Here is a 20,044-nt window from a genome sequence, read left to right as displayed (position 1 = left end):
GCTTAGCGCTTTATCGACGCTTTATTACTCATTTCACACGTTTGAGTTTTCCATCCGCCTAAGACGGCAAAGAGAGGAATCTTTTGCTCAGGCCGGTTTTGATTGACGAGCGATGCCGCAATCTTTGACTTTTGGCCTTCCTGCTGTTTTTTTTTTTTTTTTCTTGCTATCTTAATGATGCAAGCGGCATGCGCGAAGCTGCATCGAGTCCAGCTTGGAAGAGAAGCCGCTCGCCGGTGTCCGTGCGCTGGCATCATTAACCCGCCCGCGTCCGCTCTCCGAGTCAAGGGTCGCGCTGACAATTCGCCGCTGCCGTGTTTAGGAACATTAGCGCCATCACTCACGGCGGTAATGAGGGAGCAGCAGATGGATGCCGTTCTCCAATCCGCTTTTAATGACCAAACAGGGGATCGGGCTCCTGCACGGAGCCTGCGGACTCCCACTCTTAAAGGCCAACTGCCAGATAGCCACACAAAAAATGAAGGCGGAGGGGGGAGGGGCGGAACAGTATTCCAAGAATACTTCTCTGAGCTTCTCTTTTATACATTCATCATCACTAAACATGAGACGCCGCTTTATCTGGCGGTCGCCGCTTGCTTTGATCCCGGGGAATATATATTTTGTTTAATGTTGTCGTCCTCTGATGTAATCAAACGCGAAGCCTTCCAACCGCAACCGTAATTGGTCTTATTAGTGACGATTAAGAAAGTCACATGTCAAGTAGTCACATACAGTAAGACAGTAAAAAGAGACTCCTTCTATTTTGCTCTTGCGGCCGTTTTGCCGTCTCACCGAAGTGGCTCCAATGACCAGAGACAAATTCCGAGCGTACGTTATTGACCAAAGATGGTTGTACTTCTGCTGTGGCCGTCTAGTTCACTTCAAATCTCAGATTCCTCTGTTTCATAACCCGATTTTATGACGGCCAATCAATAGTGGCAGATTACGAAAACAAGACACCAAATACAGCACGTACTGTAAATAGCAGAGACGAACTTAAGCACTCTTCGTTCTGACACTTTGCAGAAGAAAATTCCGAGTCGTTCTTTGGAGGTGGGGCCGCTTGGAAAGCAAAATGTTCCATGACCTCCGTTGTCGCAAGGAGAGAACAATCAGGCTGCTTTCACCGCTCCCCCTCGAGGGACTGTTAGCGTTAGCTCATTCCCCCTGCCTTTAATTAGCGCCGTGTATTAGCGGTCCTCCGGTGCAGATGAGCGTCGATGACATTCGAGGGGGCCCACCTGGGGATGGCTACGACAGGATATCAGGGCTTCTTATCTGCGCTCCCCCGCGGGTGAGCCAGAAAAACAGCTTAAGCAAACAGCCTCCCAGGTAGCCTCCTCATTAGCGCTATCGTCACTATTAGCGGCATTAGCGCCCGTGTTTTGATTGCCGTCATTAGCGTGAGCAGCTTAAGTAGCCAACAAGAGGTCAGCTGTTTGTCTGCTGGGTGTTTGAAACAAACCAACAGTATATTTTTGCGGGAGAGCGAGGAAGCGGGACAATCGACCTTCCTTGACTTGTTGAGGACATAGAATGATTGCGCAGACAGTTGGCGACAGCGAGGGAAACCTCCAGGCGCCTTGTCCCGCTCTCTTAATCGCTCCGGCATTGTCCATATTGGCTTGATTCATGAGGCCATTGAGCCTCTCCGCACCAAATTGCTCCCCGCCTCGTAAGCGCAGCTGTCGACGGCTCGCTCCCTTGTTGTCCGTTTGCTCGTCTTTTAAATAAAACAGCGAGGGGTCTTTTGAAACTATTTATCAGGCGGAGAGGAAAAGCGGTGTGAGTAAGTCGCAAATGAGTATGTTTGGATTCTTTGAAGTTTCAAGATTGTCACGGTGGAACAATCGCGGCTCAATCGCTAAATGCGTTAGCACATTAGCAGCCACTGTGGACTCGCGTTAGCTGCTCACCACTTTGCACTCCGAATCTAGAATTGCTGCTCACATTCATAACCATGTCAACATATTTCATGGTCTCTCCTTGTTTTCTGTATATTCTTCTTAATTCAACTGTGTCAAGCATTGTTTGTTTAGCTAGCGGTGAGCTAAAGTATCAAGCTAACGTAGCGTAGCTTTCTTTGTGGGATTTCGAATGACGGATGAAATCCGATGTGCTCATTGTTTCGGTTCTTATCGTTCCTTTGCCGCGTTGCCGTTCGCTTGTACACACTTTTAATCAAAAACGTAAATTACCAAATCCAATTTTAAAGCTGCCAGGTTAGTGCAAACCACACAAAAAAATAAATATGTTCTAGCTAACCAAGTTTCTCATCTTTAGACATCTCTGGGAGAAGGAGGCAAAAAGAGGACAAATAAATGAAGCGTAATGTTGCCCATGGTGCTTCGCAGACTCTTGAAATGTGTTGCCTTTTGTCAAGACCGCACTTGAATGACAGAGGGGGGCTTTGAACATCACGAATGATGCGCTGCACTCAAATGCAGCAAAGAAGCCAAATTACGGTCGCGACAAAGGCAACAGGGGGACCAAAAAAAATCACTGGTAACTTTCCCGGCGTGATCCGAATGAGGGCTTTTGCATCAGCCCATTTTGGTGGAAAATGCGGGCAGCGAGCGAGATAACACAAGGCGGGAAAAAGATAGCAGGAGCTCTTCTGCTCGTCTTCATTTCAAATGGTCTTTTTGTGCCATCTCCCACGCTTGTCATCAGGCGGACGACAACGTTACCGCGGCGTATTCGATTACAGCTGTTTAGATGTGAGGCCGAGCGACCCGTCGGGTTTGGACGGGGAACGCGGCCGAGACACAGAGAGTCAGACAATTGCGCTTTTTTTTTGTCCTCACCAAAGCCGGTATATTGATCGAGATGGCAAGTAAAGAGAGGCGAGGGAATAAGAAGTCTATCGTTTGGCCAAAACTCATCGCCACCTGAATGAATCGCCCCCCCCCCCCCTCGGAGGCCCATTATTCAGCCATTATTGACAAGCGCTCGCATTGACTTCACCGGACAAGTTGTGTGCAACCGCCGCCCCCGCCGGGCTGGCCGAGCCGAAGCCAATCCGGCAAATCGATCCAAGTATTAGTCACTGCTCGTGACGCCGTTCATGTCGAGGTGAGACCTCAACTTAGGAAAGTAGTAAGTGAGGGTCGACGCAAAGTAACACGTGATTTGGAGTTCAATTTTGTTTGCATAACGGTCAGTGGTAAAACACGAATGCACGCACACACACACACGTACTGCTATTTGGTTGACAGTGGAGCATTTTCACATTCATGCTATCAAAGCTAGCAAAGGCCCAAATCTTGGATTTAAATAACTTTAAATAGTATCAAATTACGCTGCGTAGTTTTTGGGATAAGATGTAAAACTACCCTTCATTTCTTCAACCGAATTTGCCAAAAAGTCAGCAAGGACAAACAATCATCATAAATCTCGAAGCTCTCCCGGACTAAACGGACGAGAAAAAGATTGGCGAGAAAGCGAAGGACGTACATTTGCATGCGAAAAGACAACACGGGCCACCCAAAGAGGGATGGAAGCAAAAAGAATGAGTGCACCCGGGAGACGAGTTGGGATCGATGCTCTTTCCGCATCAGCGGCGTCCAAAGCTAACATGCATCGCTTGTTTGAAGATTCACGTGGCTTGGTTCCTGCCAAAGAGCGTGCTGTTATTTCCAACTTGTTTAAACGGGGGACTTTGGCTTAACTTTGGAGAAGGTCGCACCAAGTAAGGAGAAATCCTCCCAAACTTTTTTTTTTGGGGCTCCTTGAGAATGATGCAGTACACAAGGGTCTCAAAAGAGACATCTTCCCAAATAAGGACAAACCCGAGAGGAACAGTGTGTCTGTGTGAGTGCTGCTAATATGTCAAAAAGAGGAGGGGAGGGGGGAGCTGATTCTCATCAAACCTCTCCAACTGGAGTGCTGCGCTTTTTCCAGCACGCCACTGTTCCGAATTTGCTCCACATTCGACGAGTACCCTCCAATTCGCCGCCGTCTCAAGCGGGGAAGAAAGAACTCGAGATATTCATAAATAAAAGCTGGAACGAGGAGCTGAGCTGTCGAGCGTCGGTGTGAAATATCGCTGACGCCGTAACGCTTCCAACCGGGGAGCTGCTTCTAATGATTGGCTCCTTGCGGGGGTTCCAAATGTCATCCGCCTCACCTAGCGCCACTTTTCTGGTGTCCTCCAACAAGACGTAGGAAATCGTATTCGGAAAAGTTCCTAAAACTCAAGTCTACTTGAGTCAAATCCAGTCAACGTGACCCGTCCGGTTGATTGTTGACGTCAAGAAATGGAGACGTCAAAAAATGAGCTCCAGCAGTTTCTACAGAGACAAAAACAAAACACATGACCAAACGAGCATCACGGAACCGAACTCACGGGTTAGGGTACCGCCGCAATACTGTGAGCAATCTCGGACCTTCTATTTGTTACTTTTACTGCCGTGGTTGTGCTTAAGTACCAGTTTGATGGTTTCAGCCGACCGCAGGGGTCGAAGCTGTGGCGGGGAAAACAAAACAAAAAAAAAAGTTGCGGTTTACGCTGGGAACTTTACGCTATTAAGTGACTCCCTCCCATTGGGACACAATGTTGAGTGTGCAGGCGCCCTATTACCTTTAACGAGAACGGGGCCGCATTGCGGACGTTAATGAGAGGTGTCAGAGATGGCGGCTAATGGGCCGCATTCCGACTCTTTTCACCGGCACGCTTGACCCTCTTATGCACCCACGCCGCTGCCACACTCGGCGAATCAATAACGCAGCCGCGTGTGGGGGGGGAGACTCCCTGTCACAAGCTCCTCAGCCGCTGAGAAAATCAATGGGGAGAAAAACAGCGGGCACATGCATCCACCAGCTCGGAGAGAGAGAGTTTGCTTTTGTTCCTGTTTACCAGCCGGGGGCCAAAGTCAATGAGAAAAAGCCAACGAGAGAAATTGTCAACTAGTAAAAACGCAAACATGTTATCTGGCGCCTTTTGAAATTCGGAAAAACCAGGAACAGTTAAAAAAAAAAAAAAAAAAACGCAAACAGGTTATCTGGCGCCTTTCGAAAATCTGCCAATCCAGGAACAGATTAAAAAAATAAATAAAAAAATACAAACAGGTTATCTGTCGCCCTTCAAAAATCTGACAAACCAGGAACAGATTAAAAAAAAAAAAAAAAAAAAACCGAAACAAGTTATCTGCCGCCCTTTGAAAATTTGCCAAACCAGGACCAGATAAAAAAATAAAATAATAATAAATAAATAAATACATTTGCGAGTAGTCTTTGCTATCGGATCTTTGGTCATAGATTCTTTATCCTCTGCGAGGAACGGACAATATGAGTGGCGCAGTGTTGAGCCGAGCGGAACCAATTGAACATGTATGGCAAGGTTCTCATGTATACACATTTCAATCTGCTTAAGAGTTTCTCTTCTCATTTTTCTTCCTCATGATTACACAAGATCTCCTACTTATGTGTTTACGGGGTGTACACATTGCAAGGCGTCACTCCATCCATTGAATCTTTACGTTTGTAAAACAATACCCCCCCAACGCCGCCGCCCCGCCCCTCCCGAGCACAGAAGGGCATTTGTATTCACGCAAGGCGGCACTCTGAAAGAATAGGACAAACACACTCCAAGAATAGATTCTTCCTCGCCAAAGCTTATCCCTCTCATTCTGCTCACAAGTCCAAACCCACCCATTTATTTATTTTTTGTCTTCTTTTCAATATGTCACACAAGCCAGCAGCGTTTGGGCTTGTCAAACGACAACACTTTGGTACCCCGGGACCAATTCAGAGTCGACTTTTCCCTCTGCTAGGCCCCGCGCTGGATTCACATCACGTCGCCGCCTGCTAATCTCACACTCGGGGGCCGAGCGACAATTAAATGGTATTGATTGGGAAAAAAATAAAATGGTTTCAGATGTTGTCTCGTAATGAGGTTGAACAACAGATCCAATTGTTAGTTGGACATGCTTGGGTTAAAGGATAACAGTTTTGCTGCAGATCCAGTAAGGACCTTAAAGGGTATTCCAGATATAGCCAGAATTTACACAGAAGCTTCAATAATTCAAATTTGGCTTTCAGTGTTTGCCCAAAGGCCCAACAGACGAGACGAGACGACCCCCCCCCGCTCGGCCCTCCCCTCGCCCTTCCCATCACATTGCGTTTGCTGTCTATGAGAAGCGACACTCTGCCACAACAAGATGTCAAATTAAAAGGTTGAAAGCAACCTTGACACGTTGTGCTAGCATTGCGCTTTTTCAAACGCATCCCGGGAAGCCGGCCCGGCGCTTAGTCCGGCCGAGAGCACCTGCCGCGCACGGGCTGCAAAAGATGTCAAAAATAATGTCCGCTAAAAGAAAGCAGAAGCCTTTCTCTGCCTCTAATATTAATGAACGCTGGCAAAAATAGAACCGCCTTCGTCCAGCGATGCAACATTTTTTTTATTAATTTATTTTTCCCGCTCTTATGCTCACATCAGGTGGAAAAATGGACAATTACTGGGTCATCGGTGACCAGAACCAATAAATGCCTGCCGCTGAAAGGTTGCGGTGTGCAGCCGAGCACCCGAACCGAGCATGAGCCCATTAAAATTTGATGGCTAGTCAGACGGCGCCGACGCTCGGAAAACCACAAAACAACAACAGGCCGTGGAGGAAAGTCTTTGGGATGATCCGGCCTCGAGAGGCGAACGTCTTGATACGCGTGGCCGATAGAATGCAAACATCGCGGCCGTTTGTGACTGTCCTTGTGATCACGCTAATGGTGGCCACTTTCCTGCCGCCTCTGCCTGAGCACACATGGCATCAAATGCCGCCAGTGGAATAATAAAACAAAAGGGTCTTTTTTATTTTTTTATTAGAGGACATCATTCCAAATTACCTCTCACACTTCACTCCTGTAACTTTTTCACACACTATTGAAACACTCTCAAACTCATCGCCGACATTCCTTTATTTCCACTATTTAAACGCTTTCAACCTCATCACCACATTCATTTATTTTTATTTATTTATTTGTATATTTCTTCATTTATTTATTTCCGCTATTGAAATGCTCTCGAACTCGTCACTGATATACATTGATCTATTTATTTATTTATTAATTTACACTGTTGAAAGGCTATCAAACTCATCACTGACATTTATTTATTTATTTATTTATTTATTTAATTTATTTAGGGACAATGCACATTGATGAACAGTATGAAAACTTGACTTTTAATATTAATTAAGTCAAAGTCTGCTTGATTGTCAATTTCTTCACATGCCAAGACATACAAAGAGATCGAAATTTCATTTCCTACTATCCCACGGTGACAAGACATATTACACATTCAAGTAAACGATACAGAAAGTCAAAATAAAAAGGCACATACAACTAATATTAACTAATTAATATTAATTATAGCTGGTGTCCCAAGGCAGGCCAATACATAAGAAAGAAAATATTTAGATGTATATGTACATATAAATACATAAGAAAGTCTAACATGCAATATAAGTAACAACGCAAGATGTAATAGCTGTGATGGAAGGGCGCAACGGCAGCCATATCAGCATGTAATGACGTACAGTACCAACATAAAAGCAAGTGGAGAGGCTGGAGTGCTGCGGCAAATTAAGATGTAATTCCAGAAATGCTTTTTCCTGGAGTGCCACTCTTGATTAGTATTCTGCCTACGACTCGCCTTTCGTTTTCCTTTCACCACGGGAGCCTCCTTTGGGAGGGGGGTTGAACCCGGTGCATGTTAAGCGCTCGGCCTTCGGGAGTCTCGACGCCGGGCGGGGGCTTTCCGGAGCCAAATAAGCACACCGGTAGCAGAGAAAAGCGGAGAGGGACACTTTTAGTACACCCGCCCACCCGTGTAAAAAAAAAAAAAAAAAAAGATCAATCTCATGAATTTGCCAATGGGGAGTCGTTGGCCGATCAGCAGAGACACACGCGGATAATGAGAGAAACGGGCGTGCGGAGTGAGGAGAACATTTTCAAAGGGAGCTGAGCGAGCACCAGGACGGATTAGGGGAGACAAAAGAGCAGGTGAGCTTTGATAGACAGAACCAGGGAACGCCAACATCAATGTCATCTTCGATAAAAAAGAGCCGAGCGAGTCAGGGAGAGGGGGGGGGGGGAGAAATGGACAATGTTTTTTTCTTTTTTGCCTTTCACGCTATGCTTCTGAAAGCCGACGGCGCGTCTTGGCTGCAGCGAAGCAAGGTACATGTTTGGGTTTTTTTTTTTTTAGTCAAGGGTGAGCGAATCCCGGTAAGGTAGCGACAAGGGAGATTGATTGGGGAGCCTGTCCTAAATTTGAGGTCTGGTACAGCCCGAGGGTGATTTCTACACTAGCAGGCAGTGTGGTATGTAAATGTCATGGAAGTCAACGGAGCGAGAGGCTGCCTGTCTCTGTTGCTTTGACAGGACATTGCGGGCCAGGTGCATTCCTCAGCTGTGTCGCTGTCAGCGGGAACACGCACACTTCTGATGTATGTCAATTGAAGGAGACCAGGTTCAGGCTAAGACTATTAAAAGTCCCGAAGTAGGGCGAAGGAGGAAGAACTTGACTACCTGGACGGTTCTTGTCCTGATGGCTGAAGTGGATCTCCGGAGTAGAAATATATAGACCTTCTTGGACCTAACATTCTTTTGGGCTGAACCAGGAAGAAAATACGAAATGTAGATGAGAACGTCAGAAATGTGAGCCAGGCTTGCTAACTGGAGCTCTGCTGCCCACAAGAAAAAAGCAGCCGGCTGGAAATGTCTGCTCCTGACCCATTTAGTGTTTGGTCAAGGTTATCTGGCAGCTTTTAGCCTAGTTAATCACAGGGCAAATGCAGAACAAGCTATCACGGTGACAGCACGAAACTCGTTTTTGACTGATACTAGTCAAAAAAGCCATGTCAACGTTTCGATCGATTTCAATCTCAACCTATTTGCCGTCATCTGTAACAGCGATACCCTAAAGTACAGACCCAAGTGTGCTACGAAGCGCATTAGCGTGTGCGCTAGCTTTGTTTGTCTCTGTTTGATAGGCGCGCGTTAGCATCTGCCAAAGGACGGCATCAAAAAAGCCACGTCAACGTTTCGATCGATTCCAATCGCAACTTCTTTGCCGTCATCTGTAACAGCAAAGCCCTACAAGTTGAGACCAAAGTGTGCGACGAAGCGCATTAGCATGTGCGCTAGCTCTGGTTTGTCAGAGGACAGCATCATCCCTTATCGGTACAGTTCATGTGTCCCAGAGGACTCTGTGAAGCGGCTGATATTATTGAGGAGCGCTGAGCCTTATTCAATTTCCCAAGCATATGACTAACCGCTCAAACGCTCGCTGATTATGTTTCTCTCTCTCGCTCTCTTAATTTGGTAGCAGCACATTCAACTGGAGCTCAGCTCGCCTTCTCTCATATCTTTTTTTTTTTTTTTTTTTGGGGAGAAGACGAAGCATTTCTCAGACATTGCCCGTCATCGTTTCCGAGTTGTTTTAAATGTTGAAAATATGAAAGGAACGCTTGAGTCAGCGAGTGCGGGTATTCATGAGGATTAGCCGTTTACTAATTTGGGGGCAGACATTTTGTCACTAGCTGACTGTCGATGGATCGTACGGCTCGTGTCAGTTTTTGGAATCTACGTTTGTGTCCGGGGTACACATATACGTAGATACTGTTTTGACAACTTAATTCATATGGGCAAAAATTGGCATTTGTGCTTACTGCTCTTATGAATTTGAAAAGGAAGCAAGTAGAAGAACTGCAAAGAAACAAAAAAAATGTCAAAGTCAAAGTCAAAGCAGAGCTCTGTTGTGTAATTGTCTGGGACAACAAAGGCCAAAATTTGGCCCGGCTTTCGATTACTTCTGGAGTCCCATTGTCTATAAACTTGAAAAGCCTCGCTTTTTTTCAGCTTCAACTTGAGACGGGCAGCTTGAAAAAAAAAGTTGTCCTAAGGTGGCAAAGAACTAGCCCAGCTGAGCTACCCAATTTCTACTCATCGACCGTCTGGTCTTGAACGTCAATGGCAGATATTCTGAAAACAGTTTGACTTCCAACGCCATCGTTGGATCAATGGGGGGGAAAGAAAAAAAAAACACTCACAAGGCAGAAGTACTCGAATCAAAGCCAGGCTGGATTGGGGTGGGGTAGACACAAGAAAGGGGGAAAAAAAAAAAATCAATTGGTGCTCAAAAGGGGCGAGAGTGGATAAATAATAAAGTAGGCATTTGCTGAAAAGGCTAAATGACATATCATTCATATCATAACATTTGGAACATCTTGGACAGTCAACAAATTGAAGAAGATTCTTTAGTGACGACGCATCTACCTGTCCAGAGCTTACCCAGCCGTGAGATTCACCTCTTCCAATCTATTTCCCAAGCTCCCCTTTTTTGTTGTTGTTTCAAAAGCAGATCTGCTCAGTTTGAATTGACTGCTTTTGTCAGTGGGGATCAGCTCAGCTCGGGGAAAGAGACAAAGACGGGAGGACTCGCCGGGCGGCTGCCGCTTTGATCTCACCGACAGACGGTGTGGAAAATACATTTCACAAAGGAGATTCGCCCGTGATGGGCCCACCAGAGTGACAAATTGGGCCTCCGCACACACTGAGTATGGATCTGGCATGGCTTGGATATTGCCTGGATAACTTGCCCGGAGTGGAACCAATGAAGAGTATATTCCAAAGAAGAAGCAAAAGTATACTTAAGCAGAATCACTGATAATAAAAAAAAAAAGTACTGGAATTATTATTATTTTTTTACCGTCAATGAAATAGAATTGCAGTTTCGCTAGCTAGCTAGCGCTGGCTAGCAAAAGTGTAATTAAGCAGAATCACTGATAAGCAGCTAAAAAAAAGTACTTGAGTTATTTTTTTTTATCATCAACTAAATAAGAGTAGCAGTTTTGCTAACTAGCAAAAGTATACTTAAGCAGAATCACTGGTAAGCAGCTAAAAAAAAGTACTTGAGTTATTATTTTTTTACCGTCAAAATAGAATAGCAGTTTCGCTAGCTAACTAGCGCTAGCTTCGTTTCCTGCCTTATTCAATCAAGATCTAAACCTCGATTGTCCTTCTCTCCCTATTTACATTGTTATCATCATACAAAGCTGGAAGGAAATGAATTCATTTTGCTAAAGTAAGTTGTAGAAACTACAAGTATCAATTCTCAAGGAGTCACTAAAATATTCAGCCAATGCAAGAAAGGAAATAAAGGTACCGCTACAGACAAAAGGCAATACGCCGCGGTGAAAAGGAAGCACAAAGACCGATTGTAGCCGAGGAGCCTCTGCCTCTCGTCTCGGGTGGATTGAAAAATTGAGTCGAGTCAAAGTTACACGGCAAGTCTCAAAGACAGCCAGTGAACAGCAAAGGTGAAATGTAATGCGGCGTACCTGGAGGGGACAAACTTTGGCGAGCCTATCTATCCTTAATCCAGGACACCTTGGCGTTATCGAGCCCCCATCGCTCAGCCAGCGAGAACGCCCGGATAATGTTTTAAGGCTCTTGAGAAATCAAAGATCTTCCGTCCGTTTCCAGCGAGTGCAATTTTTACACGCGGCCCGGTCTGCGCTGATATTTGACATGTTTTCAAATTGAACTGATGATCAGATGACTTTGGGAAGCCTTTTCCCAGAAGCCTTTGTCGGGCTTGAAACAACAAGGGCGCCTAGGTCAGACTCAAAGACACGTTCAAGACGAACCTATTTGCTGAGTGACACGTCGCTTTAGCGTTTTTATCAGCGCCGCGCTAGATTTTCAACTTCCTCCGTTGGCGTCAGTCCTTGAGGGAGCCTGTGTGATCATTTTTTAGGTTACCCGAGGCAAGTGTCATCTCATTACAATATCTCGACAGACGAGCCGTTTGAGCTCAAACGAGCAAAACAGAAAAGCAGCGAGCTTCGACGCATTTCCCGACCGATTTTTACCCTCCAAAACAATTTGAGGGGTAAAGCGCACCAGTTTATGGCCACCTCTGCGCCATTTACCAGGTTTAAAAAGAATCAACGTCCTCTTTATGAATGGATGCCTATTGTGTTTGTCTTCTCAAATCAGAGTGTGTCTTGTTATCTGGGCTGGCAAAAACAAACAAACAAAAAAGCATTCAAGTTTGCCATCTTGAAGCAAAGAACCAGTTAGCCAATGCTAATCTCATATGAGCTCAGCATAGCAACAATTAGCCAGATCTGAGCCTTCACACTGCAAGGTCAACCGAGGTGTCTCTGAAACAATGGCACATCCTTAAAACTCCAGTTTGAAATCTCAGTGTAGTTAGCAGACACGCAAAAGGTTAGCTTATAGCCTTGGATTTCTTATTAGCTAATTATTTTCTCTTCTTCTTTGTATTTTCTGGCACAACTGCAGTTTGCAACCTCAGTTAGCAAACACGCCCAAGGTTAGCTTATAGCCTTGGATTTCTTCAGTGTAGTTAGCAGACCATATAGGTTAGCTTATAGCCTTCAATTTCTTCTTTGCTGATTACTTTCTCTTCAGTGTATTCAGTTTGCAACCTCAGTGTAGTTACCAGGCACGCTAAAAGTTAGCTTATAGCCTTGGATTTCTTCTTCGCTGATTACTTCCTCTTCTTCACTTTTAATTTCTGGCAGTCTGGAGGCTCTGTGGCACCAGGCTGCCTCTCACGGGTCGGTTTTGGTACCGCGGCAGTCAGCTCTCATCTCGGCATTCTTTTCTTTTCTTCCTCACGCTGTGTGAGGTCTGAGTTAAGATGTTAACTCGGTATGCAAGCACCCGCTCCTCCCGGGGAGTAGGACAACATTCCGCCATCAAATAGACGACAATATTCACCTACGCCGACGTTAACGCCGTCAATTAATACCGTTGCTCGGGGTGCGCTTTCAAAAAGGTCAGCACTCCCCGAGATTGGCTTTTAGTTCACGTCTCCCCGCAGCGCCGTTGCCGTCCCGCCGCCCGGCCACCGTCACTCCTTTAATTGTCTGGCAAACGTCTCGGCGTGGGGGAAGACAAATTTTGCGGATTGTGTCAACCCGCTGTCATGCGATTATGAAATTAGAAGCCACTTTTTTTTTTTCCTTTCTCTTCTCTTTGCTCACTGGAACAGGGAAGACACACCACCCTCAGGACTCACATTCTATTTCTCAAAATTTTCCGTCTGTATTATCGTGTGGGATTTTGGATGGCTTTTGTCATTTGCAGAGTACTTTAGCCACTTTTGGACGTGAGTGTGAAGATGAAGCGTCGCCCGTCTCCTCCTATCTCTCGCGACGCTCCCTCCGATTTGTGGCAGTTGTTTTTTTTTTGCCGGATAAATATTTCATCGGGCTCTGCCGGCGGCTTGAAGTAATCTGTACGACAGGCGGCAATGTACACTGTCATCCGGGATTGCTCCGTCCGCCGCCTCCATCTGAGCACCTTTTGATGAGGGGTTGGAGGCAATTGCCAGCCCATTTCCCGAGCTTTGTTCTCTACAAGGCCGCCCGCCTCTTGTGACTTTTCCGCTCCACCCGGCCCGTTATGACTCTTTGCCCTGAAATCCAAAACGTGTGCAAGGGGAGTAAATACATTTGGAGGTTCAAGTGTTTCTAAACTTCCTTGGGAATTGGGTGGAGTGGGAGTCAATCGAATGATCCGGCCCAAAACACGGCACTGAGTGAGGGATTGAGCGTTAGTCCCAAAGACACTTACCCGGGTTTTTCTGTGGAATCTAATCTGATCTGAAAAAGTCCGATCGTCACGCTTCTGTGTGCGCCTTTTGAAGGAAGCAATATTCAGCGTTGTAAAGTCGCTTCTTTTTTTGTTTTATTTTCTAATTCCGAATATTCGAAATATTACAAATAATTGAAAAAATATTTAAAAAAAGTATTACAATTGATTAAACCAAAAATAATAATTAATTTAAAAAAAAAAAACAGAGCTTTCTGTTTGTTCTCAGACTTTTTAAATGATTTGGTTCTGCAATGGATTCACCATCAAAATGGCAGTGTTTGTCATAAAGCGAAAGCTCAAGCTGTCGACGAGGAGCAAACGGGATCATGTCATAAGATCACGTCTGAGAAGATGTACTGGACGCAGAGTGCCAGTTCCTGTCAAAGTGCTTCCTCCAGGATGCATCCTCCAGGAATCCCGTCTGGACCACTCGCCGTCTTTTGGCAGTGTGTTTGGCCGATGACGGCCCAGAGGCGGCCGTGCTGTCTTCTCTGTTCAATCTGACGGACTGCTTCGCTTCGCCTCGCCCGGGCTTTGACCCCCGCTACACTCGGAGCATTGTCACTCTCCTTTAATTCTCCTCGGCTCTGTCCTCGCAGTGTCGCCCTCTGTTTCTTACGTACCCTGAACTGACGCGATGCCAGACGCTCAGCACGAGCAAAGCTTTCGTATGAATTCAATTGGATCATTCACAAACTTCGCTTGGCTGCGGCCGAAAGACGGCGAAACATTGTCACTCTAGTGACATCGACCCCTCCCGCTTCCTATTTCTGAACTCAAGGAGGGCAAATGGGCTGTGTTGTGGGTCATTATGAATTTACAACCTTCCCGCGGCTGAAAGCGCTTCTCCCCCGAGCGATACAGACCGTCTCTGGCTAGCCAATAAGGTCTCCGCCGCCCCGGGGGCAAAACCTGCGAAAGAAAGGCCTCCTTTGCCGGGCCACTTAGAGGTGCATCGAGGCTTGCAACCCCACTCGGAAACTTGACAACTTTTCTTTGCCACGTCCTGATTATGGAATGGAAGCAACGTTCGTGATCAAATCCGAGGTTACAAATGGCCTGCAACATCCAGAAGTTGTCAGAAAATCTAAATTTTATGTTGCTCATCAGGAAGTCCAGACCTATACTTGGACTTATTGAAGTTCAAGGTAGAAAAGAGCTTTTCGCACAAGTACTATGTGCTCCCAAAAAGACACATTCGAACACGACCATTCATATCAAAATCACAGGCTACGCTAACAAGCTTTCATATTAAGGAGAGGGCCACAAACTATCATCCCACGGGCCGCAATTGGCCCGCGAGCCGCATGTTTGAGACCACTGAGCTAAAACAACTCAAATTAATTCCCATAGCCCAAAAGTGCCTCACATCTGTATTCTTACAATTCGGGAAACCGAAATGTCATCTCCAGGGGGAGCTGACAACAACAAAAATCGGAACCTCAGTTGTTTCGAAGAGTCAATTGAAGGAGCAATCAGTGCTCTCAAGAATCCCGCCTGGCGTTGTGGGCGGGACAATCAGTGCCCGCTTGTCTCTCTTTCTGAAGTTGTGTGTGTATGTGAGAGCTCACGCCACCATCCATCATGTCATCGCATTACATCTCCCAATTTTGTCAACTTCTCTCGCCTTTCCTTTCCATCACTCGGCTACTTAGAATTCATTAAGAGCTGCGTCGGATCGGCTAATGATAAAAGTGAAAGCGGTTCCCCGAGGGCTTGACACTCGAGCCTCGCCTCCATTCCATCGGAAACGGATTATGAATGGCACTCTTTAGCTTTTCCCATGCCCCGCCTCCTTCCTTTGTTTCGAAAATGCCCGCCGTCCGTGTATTCAATGTGACAAACAGAACAAATGATTTCTGTTCTGTCTTCTTTCTTTTACAGGAGAAAAAGAGCATTAAAAGTAAGGCGCCATACCAACTCTTTTGTTCTTGTTGTTTTTTTATGGGCAAAGGCATGCTTGGCTTGGTTTGCACTCCCCGTCGCTGCTTGGTTTTGATTTCCCATGCATCCTTTCATGTCCAAACTACATCAAACATCTCCGGAGAAAAAACAACAACAACGTCTCTTACTTGTCCAGCGACGCATTTTCAGTGACACCGGCAAGTCCTTTTGAAGCGTCTCGTAATACAATCGCTAATCTGCGGCCGTGGCTAAAAACAGGTAATTGCTTCAAGGCCTAATTTGTGGATTAAAGAGACTAGCAGGACGCTTGAGCCATCCAAATCTGAAAAGCTACTTAGGTCAGGGGGACGTGATTGCCGGCTGTCAATCGACAGATAAGCAAGCAATTGATTCTCGAGTTGCTCATTGTTGCTCGCCGCCGCCTCAGCACAAACACGTTTTTGAAGCATGACATGATTTCAAAGGCTTCTTCACGCCTCCACCTGTCTCGAGTCGGAGTTGTGCCGTCCGTCCGAGCCGGCAAGCCGCAGTTTTTCATTGTCTTGTTCCACTCGCTGTGGTGGCATGCATGAAAACAAAACATTGCTTTTACTTATGCCCGTTTAGTGCTGCGAGAAAAAAAAAAAAAGTCAGTAGCGACCTTCACAGGTTACATTTAGCGACACAGCTCGACGGAGTTGGATAGTTTCCTTTTATTTTTTTAATGACAGTAATTTGGTGAAAGGCAAGTCGACTGGTCACTGATGGACGTCACGTGCCGCGCTGCCAATCACTGCGCAAGTCGACACGAGTAGCGCAACCGCAAATTCTGCCATCTGCCAACACTTCACACAATCAAGTGTTAGATATCAACACGAGCCACTCATCAATGAATCTCCAAAGTTGGTGGAAAAAAAACAGAAGGCGCTGACGCATTTGTCTTCTCCTCCCCCCCCCCCCCCGCAGATTCACGGCCTTTGCCTGACGTAGCCATGACCGGCAAGTGCACCCGGGAATGCGACGAGTACGGCCACTCGGACTCCTGCTGGATGCCCGTCCGCACCCCGCCCGAGCGGCGGCTATCCAGGTCCACCACCACCCCCCAACAACCAAAGCTTTCCACTTTCATGAGCGGCGGCGGCGGCGGCAACAACGGCGGCAGCAGCAGCAGCCAAGAGCAGTCCGGCAGCCAAGAGACCCTCGCCATGGCCGCCATGGCTAACGGAGACCCCGCCGCCGGCCACGTGCTGGGCGACCGCAACCGCAACCTCCTTAGTAAGAAAATGGCTTCTTCCTCGTCCTCCTACGAGGCCTTTGGCTCGCCGTCTTACGGCTCGCCCGGGGGCGGGGAGGAGACGCTGAGCCACCCCACCGAGGAGATCCCCATGGTGGCCACCGGGGAGTACAAGCCCACCTCCTGCGGCACCCTAACTCGACGGGAGGTCTACCTGTAAGACTACGCGCGGGAAGGAAAAGCCCACTACGTTAATATCCCCAAACCCCCCCTTGCATTCAATGAGGTCGGACTCCAAAGACTCAAAATGTCAAGAAGGTGGCCTTTTTAAAAAAAAAAAAAAAAAGAAGAAGAAAAATAAGCGCTACCACTGAGATGTCAATCTGGCGACTTGGGCTCTTGCAACGTGCTCTGCTGCCCGAGAGTCCGCCTGTAGATTAAGCAACGTATTTGACACACTGATGCGACACGACATGCATGCATCCACATCCGTCACATACACATTGAGAAAAACGAAAAAAACAAAACAAAAAAAAAAAGACTTATTTTAAAAGAGTGGCCAACTTCAACGTTTTGTCTGGAACTGGGTACTGCAACATAGCGGCTATCGGTCCGCAACATTTCGAGCATCCGTGGACTCAAATACCGAAAACAAGGAGATGTCGGCAATGATTTCAAATATTCTTCTGCCAAGACTCTTTGGCACCGGTGATGTCACCGGCGACATGGAAAAATTGTACAGAGACACTCGGTACAAGTGTACAGGATGCGCTATAGCTAGCCTAGCTAGCTAGCGTATCAACGGTTCATGACGGCGCGCCGCCCTGAAAACAGCGTCCTGTTTTTTTGTTTTTTTTTAAAAAACAGCTTTGACTTCATCGTGGGACAGACTGAGCAATAAAAATCATCGAGTAAACATTTGCCATCAATCATCCGTCGTTACGATTTTGGAACGATTCCCCCTCAAAGCATCGAAAAGCGACGCACAAGGAAGGAAGGGCACGAGATGTCGCCGCGGCATCCTTTGAGCACGAATGTAGAAATCAGCTCGAGCAAACGCAAAAACAATCAAACGCAGACTTTAGATTTGGATCCTTTGTGTTTCACGCCAGACGCTGAACTTGAAACATTCCACGCCGTGTTTTTTCGATTGTCAATCAAAAGGGGATCATCTGTTTTTCTTTGTTGCTGTGTTTCTGTTCGCTACGTTTGGAACGGAGTTGCAATTTTCGCCATTCCGGCTCTCTCTCGAGTGTGTACGACATTGCTCCTATACTTAGCAAGTGTGTACGTGAATATTTACTTTTCTACTGCACGCTTTATGGAACTTACTTGGTTTAGTGAGAAGGAAGAAGAAAAATTATAATGTAGACAAATCCCCTATTGTAACATTGGATTCCACCTTGTTGCTTGCTTACTTTATAACTAATGAAAACGTTAGCCGTGTACTCCGACTCGGTACGCCGGTTCCTCATTCGGGTATGGCAAATTTTTAACAAGGGATCTACGTCATCGTCATCACTTTGTTAACGACAGCTGAAATTGTAGAGATGATCATGAAATTGTACTCGCTATTTGAACTGCTGTTCTTTTTTCTGGTGCCACTTTGTATCTTCAGTGCTTCTGAACAAAGACACACACACACACACCTATACACACACACACAAATGCTGAGAGTGAATGCAAAATTGCAATTGTGCCTTTTTCTACCAATCGGTAAGAGTCGACATGGGGCACACGTTTCTTGCTTCCTGGAGAATCGGCCGGTCGGGTGTCAGCGAGCCAAACTTGAACTGGGCTTCAACGATCCATTCCAAGTGCGGTGCATTTCCCGGTACGGTCCAAGACTTGCTTGTCGGTATCGAGCGGAACGATGATCATTCGTCCGCTCGGCAATTTATCAGCCGCATCTCGAAATATATTTGTGAAAGTGATCAATCCCGTCGATCGGGGATGAGACGGTTGAGATTCTCGTTGGAATCTGTGCTGCCTCCAGATAAATGGACAAGTAAGACATCAGAGGTTTTTTTGCATGAAACGAGCTCTAGGGTTGAATATGGAGGCGTAGAATGTTCAAGTTGTAGTTTGCCCCGCCCCCAACAAATGCCTGGAGACATTCAACTGCTTACATGTGAGGGGGGTCCTCCAGATGAAAACGCTGAACGTGCGGATTCCACTCCAGCGCTGCCTGAGGTGCGTCCTCCACTATCCACCACGTGTATCCAGATTTGTAATATTAACCATTGCTATTTGTCCTGCGACTTAGATGTTGATATAGAAATCGAGGAAACCTGACTTATCATCGTTAAATATAAATCACTATGCACGCAATTTAGCTGAACATGGCAACGTGTATTGAACGCAAGTCCACTTCTATTTATGAGATATTTTATGTAAGTTAATTTGCTTTTGTACAGCTTTGTGTAAATAAATCGCTTGTCAATTTTGTCCCTGCAAAAATTAAAATATAACATGGTAAATCTTGACCGTGTCCACGCCTCTGTCCATGTTATCTTTCTGTCATTGGAATTTTTTTAGGCTAAAACACACATTATGGGCTACTTCAGGAGAAAAAAAACTGCTCCCGAAATAATTTCACCAATTTTGGTGGACCTGTCTGTCTTAACAGGACACATGGAAAAGTCTCATGGCTGGAGCCCAAATTGGCTGGCCCGCCGGGCTCTATTACAAGAAAAAAAGTCTGATGGAGCCATGAAAACGCCAAACAGAAAGTCAGCCATTTTGCTTTGATTTGATTTGAGTTGGATGACCCTTTTCAGAATAATTCATCAGGGTAATGATAATATAATATAACCCTAATATAATATAATATAATATAATATAATATAATATAATATATAATAATTGCTGCAGGGAGCTTTACCTATCCGCAAAGTGTTTAAATAATGACTGAAAAATGTGGAGAGTATGGAGAAATGTTCTAATTAATTGATAAAAATCCTGAAAATTTGTTTGCGGAAATTGCTTCAACAATAAGTTTGCTCCGCACACACCCGCTGAGGCTTTCCAAACCTAAGAGAGAATTCTGTTCAAGACCATTTTTAACCATTTGCCGAGTCAAGACGCAACTTCAAAGAAATCTGTTGTTGTTATGCAAATGTCGCTCATTTTCCTGTCTTGTGAAGCATTGTGAATCGCCAAAATAAGCGGCGGGGTAGCGGATTTTCAAGCAGACAAATAGGGGGGGAATTAAGGCAAATTACAATGAATTTGAATGGTATTAATTTTGGGGCAATGAATACAAATTTTGTTTTCATAATGAATTAAACAGTGACT

General features: G+C 45.9%; 1 protein-coding gene across 6 annotated transcripts in view; it reads left to right on the top strand.

Annotated features, from left to right (window-relative positions):
- Window positions 1–19,233, top strand: part of pcdh7b (protocadherin 7b) — a 72,570-nt gene extending 53,337 nt beyond the window's left edge. For 2 of the 6 annotated variants that reach the window (XM_037263162.1, XM_037263161.1), the window contains exons 3-4: window positions 15,514–15,532; window positions 16,480–16,617. In XM_037263162.1, coding sequence (XP_037119057.1) covers window positions 15,514–15,530 — 17 coding nt within the window. In that variant the 3' untranslated portion in view covers window positions 15,531–15,532; window positions 16,480–16,617. Of the gene's footprint in view, window positions 1–15,513; window positions 15,533–16,479 lie in introns of all 6 variants that reach the window. The other 4 variants (XM_037263158.1, XM_037263157.1, XM_037263159.1 and 1 more) reach the window with 3 other exon arrangements.
- The last annotated feature ends 811 nt before the right edge of the window (window positions 19,234–20,044 follow it).

The sequence above is a fragment of the Syngnathus acus genome, chromosome 10 (genome assembly GCF_901709675.1).
Source record: "Syngnathus acus chromosome 10, fSynAcu1.2, whole genome shotgun sequence".
Lineage (NCBI taxonomy): Eukaryota > Metazoa > Chordata > Actinopteri > Syngnathiformes > Syngnathidae > Syngnathus > Syngnathus acus.
This window is presented reverse-complemented; position numbering and strand designations above follow the sequence as displayed.